General features: G+C 40.1%; 1 protein-coding gene across 1 annotated transcript; it reads left to right on the forward strand.

Moving 5' to 3' along the window:
- Positions 1-1694: 1694 nt before the first annotated feature.
- On the forward strand, positions 1695-2149 carry LOC128098903 (40S ribosomal protein S15a). The gene has a single exon (XM_052720423.1). The coding sequence runs from the start codon at positions 1721-1723 to the stop codon at positions 2111-2113; it is 393 nt and encodes a 130-aa protein (XP_052576383.1). The 5' UTR covers positions 1695-1720; the 3' UTR covers positions 2114-2149.
- The last annotated feature ends 9307 nt before the right edge of the window (positions 2150-11456 follow it).

The raw sequence follows: 11456 nt of genomic DNA on the forward strand, positions 1-11456 counted from the left end.
GCAAATTTTCATAGCAACAATATTCATAATGACCCAAAAGTTGAAATTATCCCAGAAGGTCACAACTGATGGACAGACAAGTAAATATAGTGTATACTTGTAATGGCTATTATTAGCTACAACAAGGAATAAAGTAAGGACATGTGGTGTACCATAAATGGAGCTTGGAGCTTGGAGAGATTATATAAAGTGAAAGAAACCAAACACAGAAGCCATCTGTGACTATATATATATGAAATAATGAGAATAGGCAAACACAGGGGAAAGAGCAGGTTAGTAATTACTAGGAGCCAGGGGGAGGGAGAAATGGGGATGTCTGCTAATGGACACAGAACTTCCTTTTCTGGTGATGGAATGTTCTAGAATTACAGTTGTGCATTGCACACTCGTGTCTCAGTCAGTGGTGGATCACTTATATGATAGTAGTCATAGTATCATATGACTACATGAGAAGGCTATATAGAAACCTTCATTGGGGTGAACATTCTGTAATGTTCACACAATAATAAAATTGTCTAAAGATCCATTTCTCAGCACTCATCCATGATCAATACACACATGTATAGTGGCCATATTTCATAGTTGCACTTCCATTACACCATTTAGAATGATTAAGATTGTGAATTTCATGCTATGTGTATTTCACTTTAAGAAAATAAATAAAAGCAAGTTGCTATTCTAGAACACAGCAGTGTTCAACATTCAAATGTCTCAACTTGCCATCAAGAAATTTAGCCTTCCAAACTATTTCAGAGGTCAGGGTTCCAAATGATTAATATTATGTGATGATTATCTTTGTCAGGCAGAGATAAAGCAGGGAAATTAGGTGAAAGAAATGAGTCTGGGATTTGCCTAAGCCAGGATTCAGATTTCTTTGATCCTTGGCTAAAAGCCCTGATTGGCCCAAAAGGTCAAATGGAAAGGAAAGACAGTCACGAATAAATCAGTAAAATAAAAAATTCATTAAAATGTAGCTATTGGGAGGAAAGGAAATAACCTCCCTTTCTTCTACTAAAGAAAGAATTGACAACCTAATTTTCAGAACAGGTAACAAATGTATAACTGTATCAAGTTACTCAGAATTTCTCTAAAGGGAAGTGTTGGGAATAAATTAAGGAGGAGCCTCCAGACTTGCTGAAGCTACTGAAGTTGTAATCATTGTTAAAATTAAAGGGGTTTATTAAAGATCATCAAGAAACTTAGCATTGAAAACTATTTGGATAGATCAGACCCCTGTTTGCGCTGTAAGTCTTTACTGTTAATTACATGTTGTGTGCCTAGGCACCTCAAAGATGACTTTTATGAACTTACTACTAGTTCATTTAAAAAGAACTTTTCATAAAATCACAGGTTAGCAAAAGTTCATTGGTTAGTTAAATCTTTGGCATTCAGAAAACTTTTCTCTACAGAACAGACTTAGCCATGCTGGGTGAGTTCTTATGCCAATGGTGTTCAAAGGATGATGTAACCATCACACCTGCTCAGGTGTATGATACAACCAGGGATATGTTTTAAAACATTGCCATGGGCCGGGCGGTGGTGGCGCACGCCTTTAATCCCAGCACTCGGGAGGCAGAGCCAGGCGGATCTCTGTGAGTTTGAGGCCAGCCTGGGCTACCAAGTGAGTTCCAGGAGAGGCGCAAAGCTACACAGAGAAACCCTGTCTCGAAAAACCAAAAAAAAAAAAAAGCTCTTTCCGCCATCTTTCCGCGCTGGCACCATGGTGCGCATGAATGTCCTGGCTGATGCTCTCAAGAGCATCAACAATGCTGAGAAGAGAGGCAAACGCCAGGTCCTCATCAGGCCCTGCTCCAAAGTCATCGTTAGGTTCCTAACTGTGATGATGAAGCATGGTTACATTGGTGAATTTGAAATCATCGACGACCACAGAGCTGGGAAAATCGTTGTGAACCTCACAGGCAGGTTGAACAAGTGTGGGGTGATAAGCCCTAGATTTGATGTGCAACTCAAAGACCTAGAAAAATGGCAGAACAATCTGCTCCCATCCCGTCAGTTTGGCTTCATTGTACTGACAACCTCAGCTGGTATCATGGACCATGAAGAAGCAAGACGAAAACACACAGGAGGAAAAATCCTGGGATTCTTTTTCTAGAGATGTAAAACACATTAATAAAAAGCCTCCATGGACTATAAAAAAAAAAAAAAAAAAAAAAAAAAAAAAAAAAAAAAAAAAAAACATTGCCATGGAAATAATCATTCAACATTCTGGGACAAAGACTGTCCCTTTCCTGAACTAAATTGAGATGCTCATTCATTTATTCATCAATCATTGCTTCTATATACATTAGCAGAGCCTAGGTCCTTTCGCAAGCTGTCTGTCTTCTCAACGCCCAGGCATCGGGTTTTGTCCAGTGTTAAGGAAGTAATGGGGGTTTTTGTTTTGTACTCAGCACACTGTGGAGTAGAAGATGCAATTTTCTGGCAAAGTGAAGCAAGGGATACATGAGACGCGTAATTTAAGGTGATGGCATGTGACTGACCACTGAGCCAAGAGGCTTGGGCCCCTCTCTCCTATTCACTTCACTATGGCCAACGCTGGATGACATACAGGAAATTTCTAGTCAATAAAATCTAATAAGGCCAGACTTGACCGGGCTTGGAAATGCCAAGGAGCCAAACAAACACAAGAGCTAAGACCTCAGTATCTGGATGTCCCCCTCCATCTCCTCTCCTGCTGAGCCCTGCCCAAAGGAATAAAAGAGGTTGGGAAACATTAACAGATATATATCCATAGTCACGAATGTTAAATGCTCAGGGTTGCAAGAAACAAAAACTTAAAGTGTTTTCCCCCTTTTCTAATGCTGAATTTCTCTTTGAAAAATCCACATTAATGACTGACAAAGATCCCCACCTAGTGGCCTCAGCAGGAGAACTGCATTGAACGAGTATTAAAATTCAGAGTTGGGGCTTGTTCCAAAAATGTAAGATAATAGTAAAGCTTCTTCTTTTTATTCCTTGGATCTAAGTTCTCTTTTCTCTTGCCTTTAATCTTCATGTCTCCTAGTCTGCAATTCCAAATTTTCATAAACACTTTCTATTTTTATTTACTTTTATTTTAATCCTCTCAATTAGCTGTCTGCTCTGCCATCCTGAACTTATTCATCTTTTGTGAGAGCCCTTTTGTATCTTGCCTGAAATAAGGGTTTTTATTTTTTATATTCATTACATTTTATTTCATTTTCATTATACTACTACCCTATTACAAGCTTTAAGGCTTAAGTGGAGGGACCACATCACCTACATCAAGCCTGAACTTAACCCACATAACCCCGTGTTTCAGGGTTGCTAATATATTGACCCGCTCTAGCACAAGTTTTTTTGTTTGTGTCTCACCCCTCTTGAACATAACCATTCTCCTTACCCAGCTCGGATACTCTCTTCAAACCCAAATTCTACGTTTCCTGTGTGTTTTCCTCTACCACTGCCAAGGTCACTTCTTCCCTAACTCTTTACACTTGGTTTACCATTTAGTTACTTTCTCATTTTCATGAGTATGACTCTGGGGGAGGAATTCCACCATTTACATGTCTCCGTGACCCACAAATATGGCATTGTGCATACCATGAGAGCCCGTTACATAAACAGCTAACCCAGAAAGAGCTGGAGAGGAATCCCTGTGACCTGGTTGAAAGTCATGGCCCACTGATGAATGACAAGTACAGAAGGAAACCACAGAAAGTTTTATCTACAGTACCATGTAAAATACTACTGACAGATTAAATAGAAAAGCATCCCCCAAGTACTAAGACACATTAAAATGAATTCCAAAATGTATCCTGGTGCAAAAAAAAATTAAATAAAAAAAAGCTTTCAAGGTGTGTATTTGCTTTAGGTGCCGACATAGAAAGAGGGGAAAGCTGGCTGGAGACGGAGGATTTGTCACTAAACAATGAGTAAGCTGTTAGCTTGTCTTCCTGGGAAGCAACAGAAAACCTACTGCAGAGTTGTGAATTATAGACACATTAGGCAGCTGCACTCTGGGAAACAACAGGACTATGAGAAACTTCTGTGCACTCCAACTCTGGCATATAATTCAGCCAACTTTGACTATGAATGGAAATATTTTACCCCCAAATGTGAATAATAAAACAAATAAAATATTAAATAATCTACTTAAATGAAGAAGTCTGTAGAATAAGTAATGTGAATTTGAAAAAAAAAAATCTCATTAAGTGTCACCAGAATTCTATTTCTAGTGCAACTGCAAGTAGCTTTGTAAGTATGTCTCCAGTAAAATAATTAGACTATTTTAAGGGGAGCAACTGATTCTGTCTTGAGGAGAGAAAAGATCTATTACCAATGGAAAAATTTCCCCAGTTTTCCTAACTGAAATTTTAAAAGGAATCATAGAGGAACAATCATTTGTCTGTACATATATCACTATTTCACAACAAAAGAGCAGGATATATGCAAGGCATAGTACAACCTATTGTGGAGATAAACAAAGGATAGATACACCAAATCTTAACCACTATTTGTTGTAGACAGGAATATAAATAGGAGTGTATACAACAAATAATAAATAATGCTGTGGAAACTCCTAAGTATGTATACTGTGTATTATGCAGATCATCTGTATTATCACACCTTTATGAATATTGAAGGCCCACAATGGCAAAGATGTTATTCTAGACATGCTGAGAGCACAGATCAGTCACTTAACTGTCGCTGAAAAGCAGCAAGCCTTGAGGTTGGAGAAATGGCTCAGTGGTTAAGAGTCCATACTGGCCCTCCAGACTGCCCACACCATTCATCACACAGTGCTTGTAATTGCAGCTCCAGAGGATATAATGCTGGATATTGGCCTCCAAGGGTAACAGCTCTCACTCATGTGTACACATGCCCAAATAGATGCATGCACATAATTTATAAAATAAAAAGAGCAGTGAGTCCAAGAAATGTATCAAAGATATATATTAAATAGCACCCAAAGCTCCTTGATGGAAGAGGTGCAATTTTGATATAGAGTTATTAAAGAAAAAATAAATATGAAAATTCTTTTCAATTAAATGTTCAGAAAATGTGATGTGAAAACATTGGAAAGGATATTAGAAAGCTAGACTAGAACCAGACAGCAAAAATTATGAAATACCAAGCTGAAGAATTTGTCTTTAATTCAGGGCACACAAAGGAGCTGACATTTTTTTGAGTGGCCAAGTAGCAGAATTACAATTGTGCTTTGTGACAATTCCTCAGGTGGAACAGGATGACATGGTCTTGAGAGTGAATGCAGGGGGTGTGGGTCTGTTAAGAAAGTATGTTACACTGATTTTGACAAGAATCGGTGGGATTTGTAGAAGTGCGTGAGCAGAACAGAGTGGAAGAAACAATTCCAGAAGATCCTGGGAAGAAAAAAATGGCTGAGACTTGCTGGTTGTTATGAAATATGAAGTGAAACCAAAAGGATGAACACAAAGATGATCCCATCTAGAGAAACCAATGACAGAAGAGACGTCTTTAGGGAATGGTTGACGTCGTTGATGCTTTGCAGGAGAAAACAGTCAGTTGGACATTAGTAACCTAGGATAATTACCATCAAACCTGAAGCTGTAGCTTTGGAAATAGTCTGGATTTGACCGTAAGAAACTGAAGGAAATGGACTCCCGAGCTGGTGTGGAACATGGAGAGCTGCTACACAGCCTCAGAGGCAGAGCGGTGAAGGCACACTTCAGAAGAACCTGTGAGGAGTAGTGAGAGTCCCTTGTCCCCACCCTGCACTTCGACCCCATCCTCACAGGAGGGGTGTGACACTCCAGAAGTGCATTCATGTAGGATGAAAATACCCAAATAAGGGAGGCATGAGGAGCCGGACAGGTGGTGGCGCTCGCCTTTACTCCCAGCACTCAGGAGGCAGAGTCAAGCGGAGCTCTGAGTTCGAGGCCAGCCTGGTCTACAGAGCGAGATCCAGGACAGGCACCAAAACTGCACATAGAAACCCTATCTCGAAAACCCAAATAATAATAATAATAATAATAATAATAATAATAATAATAAAGCTTCAAGTTAGCAGTTTCAGAATGAAAGACTGCATTTGAAGACATCAGCAACAGGATACACTGAAATACAAAAGGGCAAGGAAGAAAATCTATGGATTATTTCAAAATGCAAAAGTGAAAACAAAACAGAGTGGCAGAATTAGAATTAGGAAAACATAAATGATGCCCAGTTGAAGGATGACAATTAAGCAAATTAGGAATCCAGAAAGAAAATGAAGAGAATGATCACGAATTCATAAGTAACATTTTCTAGAGCTCAAGTATTAATTTCCAAATTGAAAGTCTACCAAGTACCTAGTCCAAAAAAACATCAAAAGGCATAGTACTAAACACTTTATTGAAAGGGAACCCAGGATCTGAACTCTGGGCTGGCTAAGTGTGATAGTACATGCCAGTAACCCAGAACTAGTAAATCTAAGAATGAAACTAGCCTGGACTACATAAGAACTACATAAGCTCTGTCTTAAAATAAAATTTAAAAAGTGACATTAATATTCCAACCCTGGAGGCTGGAACACAATGGGAAAACTGAGAGACATTATTTTTAACCTAGGATTCTTGGGGTTTGTTTGTTGGTTGGTTTTTTGAGACAGGGCTTCTCTGTGTAACAGCCTTGGCCGTCCTGGAACTCACTTTGTAGACTAGGCTGGCCTCAGACTCACAAGAGATCCTCCTGCCTCCCAGGTGCTGGGATTGGTGTGTGCCACCACTTTGACCTAGGATTCTTATCAGATTAATTATGAGGCAAAAAATGTATTAGAAGGGGAAAGCAGTTAGAAATTTTATTTCCCTGGGATAGCTCTCTGATCCACTGTTTCATAATGTACTTAGTCAACTGTGGGAATAAACAAACAGAAAAAGAAGTGTGTAGGATTCAAACTATAAAAATGGTGAGTTCAACAAGCAGAAGACCAAGATTTTATACAGGGGCATTCTGACTGGGTCATCACAGCCCCAGCCCAGAGGGAAACAAGACCTGAAAAGAGAACTCCTACACCCCCCACCCCCCAAAGATCGGCTCTCACTGGGTCAGCCTCCGTCACAGTCTTGGTAAATGTGCACTGACGCCCACCATCTCTGCTGCATGCCCCACCTACCTCATCCCCTGCTTCTGTTTCGTCTTTTCAACATTCTGCCAGGTATTGTTATTTCCTAAGTTCCAACATTTCTCATCAGCTGAAGGAGAAGCTTAACTATTCTGCTTCAGTTTTCTGTGCTGAACAAATGTATTTCTCTGTAACATTGCTCACAGACCTCTCTCTCCTCGCTCATGGTTCTTTTCTTCCCTTCTAGTGCTTAAGACACTAGTATATGTAACTACTTATCCAGCTTCACTCCCCTCCCATCTCTTCTCCGTTAGCACACAGAAACTGGCACTAGCAAACCTCTGTTTTCCCCAGTGTGTAGAGCTGAGGCAGAGTCCGGTGTCTGAAGGAGTCTCCACAGTTACTGTCAGGTTCTCCCTCGGGCCCCCGACAAGAAGCCTACACGGCAGCAGTTTACTCAAGTGATCATGCTTTGAACAGCACTGATCTGGAATTTTAGTTTTTAGCTTTGAGTTGTAACATTTTGGTTATTTTGCAGTTTTAAAATGAATTTATCTTGCCTCAGCCCTGAAGTCATCGTTTAGGTAGGTATACAATTTGGGGCTAGTAGATCTTTCCCCTTGACTACTCCATCATACCTTGTCACAGATGAGATGTCTCCAGCTTTCCACACTCTCAACCCTTTTAATCTCGTCACTACTTCCGCCTCTACTAGCTCTCAGTATTTCGATGCATATTTATGATATGCTGTGGAGTATAGATGTAACATGGTTTAACCTCCTAGGTTTGTGAACTGTGACTACAAATGAGCCAGCATCAGCTTTAGTTATATTGATGACTTCGTATATTACATCGGAGTGTGTGTAGTTTGTGCTTAGGAATAATTATATCCTCTGCATTACTTCATTGTCAGTGGTTAATGTACCAATTTTCGCGTGGTTCTGCTTGTATTGATCTTATTTAGAAGAGTTGTATAAACACCAAGACTGTTCAGATAAGTATTAGAAAGTAGTTTGTTAAAAGACTTCTTAAGTAGGTAAATAATAACAAAGAATGATGTATGTGGGGTGGGTGGGTAGAAGCAGTAACATGTATGCAAGCCACAGTGTGCTGTGGATGTGTCATATGTAGAAGATGCCACTGAGAGACAGAAGTGGAGCAAGCCTTCTAGCTTATATCCTTTTATTGTCAATTGCCTTTACCTTGGCACATCACCCTCTTTCAGCAAAACAGAGAACACTAAATGTAATTTGTGTGCATTAAAGAGAATAAAACTGGGCTGAGCAGATGGCTCAGTGAGCAAAGCATTGACCACACAATCATGTAGACCCCAGTTCAGATCCCCAGAAATCCCCACACCCCACACCAAGATGAGACATGGAGGTGGGAACAGCTCCTGGCAAGTTAGCCTGGTGTGCATGGGGCCAAAGACCAAGAGACCCTGTCCCAAACAAAATGGAAGGTGAGGACCAACACTCAACGTTGTCCTCTAACCCCCACACATGTGTTACAGCATGTATTTGCCCACACTCATGACACACATGTGCATGTAGACATGTGAAGATTAAGAGAAGATAATACAATTTATTCTCAATACTCATCAACAAAGTGGTAAAGGAACAAGATCTTGAAGACAATATCCTTGCATCGCTTGTTGCTTGCTGATTTTGTGGTTCCTAATAGTCCTACATAATTTCTGAGACAAGTTCTTGGTTGAACTGAAAAGGGTCTGTTATTCCCCCAACTCCCACTGTTACCCTGACCCTGGCTGGTGTGTTCTTCCCTCCAGTGGTGGCTCCTTTTCTCCTTGCCAGCACCATAGTCATAAAGTTACTTTTCATTTTTCCCCTGCCTTCCTGTCTGTAGCACTGTGGCTACCACACACACCTCTCTTCTCAAATCATGCACTTGCGTTGTTTGATTGTGTGTGTATGTGTGTGTGGTGGATTCCCTGTCACTTCACTGATCCACACAGGCTGCTAGCATCTCTTTACTTACCTACCCACTAGCTGGTCTATGGACTCCAGAAGACCTGAACTCTTGTCTTTCTGTGACGTTCTAGTCAGCTTTCTGAGGCAGCAGAGGAACATGGAAGCAAACGCGGAAGTGAATGCAAAGGATTGTGCCAAAAGCAGGAAATGGAACTGAAAATGGCAAACTGCTAGGAAATTCACACTCCACAGGGAAGCCTGGTAAAGAATCACATAAGGGAATGGGGGTTAAAATACCAAGCTCAAGAACATTTAAATTTCCAGGGAATAATCTCAAATTGATCATTAATTTATTTATATTCTTCTCCAGATGATGAAGTAAGTAAAAATGCAATAATAAAGGCCAGGGAGGTACCTAATTAGCAGGCACAAGGACCTGTGTTCAACTCCAAAAACCCACACTAAAAACGAAACAGGTATGGCACAAACAGAAGAGTCCCTGGGACCTGCCGGCACAGTCTGTGTAACCTCCAGACCGAGTTCCAGGTTAGGAAAAGTCACTGTCTCAAAATAGGTGCATAATGCCTGGAGAACGGCACATGAGGTTGTTGTCTGGCCTCCACATGCATGAGCATACTTGTGCACATCGGCAAACATGAACACACACACCCGCACCCAAACATACCTGGGAGTGCACATGATGGCAAGCTGGAAAACAAAACAAAACCCCAGAACTGTCAGATAGTTGAGAAGTTGAGTAAAGGCAACTGCCACTCACGCCTGGCAGCCCTATTTTGATCCCTGGAACCCGTGTAAAAGTGGAAAGAGAGAAATGACTCCACAAAGTGGTCCTCTAACCTCTACATGAGCACCTTGATTTGTACACATCACACACACACACACACACACACACACACACACACACACATGCGCACATGCACACATGCACGTGCACACAATTATAATAGTTAATAAAAATATTGAAAGAAATTTCATGTGAAATCCAAAAGAGTCAAATTCATAGAAGCAGGGAGGAGATGATGGACAAAGCAGAAATAATGCAATTAGGTAAAGAGAATAACTTCAAGAGATCTATTGTATAGCACAGTAGCTAATAACAACGAATATTCTGAGAGAATAGATTGTAATGTGTTCACAATGAAAGAAAAGTATGTAAGACATTGGATATGATAATGGCTGTATTTAGTCATATGTGTGTGTGTATGAACATTTATTGTATGCTATGAAGATCTGAAATTTTTATCAGTTTAAATTAATGAGTCATAAGCCTCTTGAGAGAGTACCAGTGCAGGAAATCTAAGCTGACACTTATAGAAGGCAGAGACAAACAGAGGGCTTGTAAGTCTTTGTGACCTAAAGTCTATGTAGCCAATTTCAACTTACGATAGAACTCAAGGGAAAGTCATGCAGAAGCAAACATATTTCAGTTCTTGTGTCACTGAAGATTTCATACATAAGGATGAGTCTTAGAAGCCCAGGTGAGACTCATACAATAAGGCAACATGGTCACAAAGAACTTGGGGACTGTCTTGGTGTAGAACCCATATCTACATTCAGATTGCTCCCAGACCAATCAAGTCTCATGTTTCATGATCCTTCACAAATCTACACAAAATCAGCCACCCATGCTTCCTTCAGTTTATGTTTTTTGTGTAAGGTTCAACCCATTCTTTATATGGCTTTAGTTCTTTGTATTTCTTGTAGTATCTTTTCTAGAAATTTCACTTCATAAGAATTATTGTACTACTCAAATTTTAATATCATTCCTTCAACATAAGGCAACCTGTTTATATTGTGATAGGCATGCAACTCTCTGCTGCTGTTGTGGCTGTTGTTGTTGTTGTTGTTGTTATGTTTTAAGACAGTCTCACTGTGTAGCTCTGGTTGGACTGAAATTCGTTTGCTATGTAGAACAAGATGGCTTTGAAATCACAGAGACCGCCCTGCCTGTGATGATATTAATGAGTGCACATTGCTATTCCAAAATGTCTCTAATTCTATAGCACATACATTAATATGGAAATTATTAATGTTTCAATATCCTTCCCTCTCTTTCATTCTCCTCTTCGTTCCTCCGCCTCTCTCTTCCTCTCTCTCACTAACCCCCTCTCTCTTTTCTGTTCCCCATCCTTTTCTCTCTACCTTTCTCTTTCCATCTCTTCTTGTTCCTACTTCTCCATTCTTCCTCCTCACCTTCCCTTAAAACACTATACTATTGATTTTTCATAAATGGACATTTAATAAACACTTGTCATATTGATGAATAAACAAACATAAGAATGAGAACTTAACCAAAGGGCTACTATCACATAATGATGTATGGGAGACAAAGCAAAATAATTTGCAGTCTAGTTGTAATGTACTCCTGGAAGCCATATTTCCAATTAAATGGTGGCTAACTCCACCTGTATAATGTGGGTAGTAGGTTTAACATTCTAGCA

The sequence above is a fragment of the Peromyscus californicus genome, unplaced genomic scaffold (assembly GCF_007827085.1).
Source record: "Peromyscus californicus insignis strain IS unplaced genomic scaffold, ASM782708v3 Scaffold_6__1_contigs__length_162567912, whole genome shotgun sequence".
NCBI lineage: Eukaryota > Metazoa > Chordata > Mammalia > Rodentia > Cricetidae > Peromyscus > Peromyscus californicus.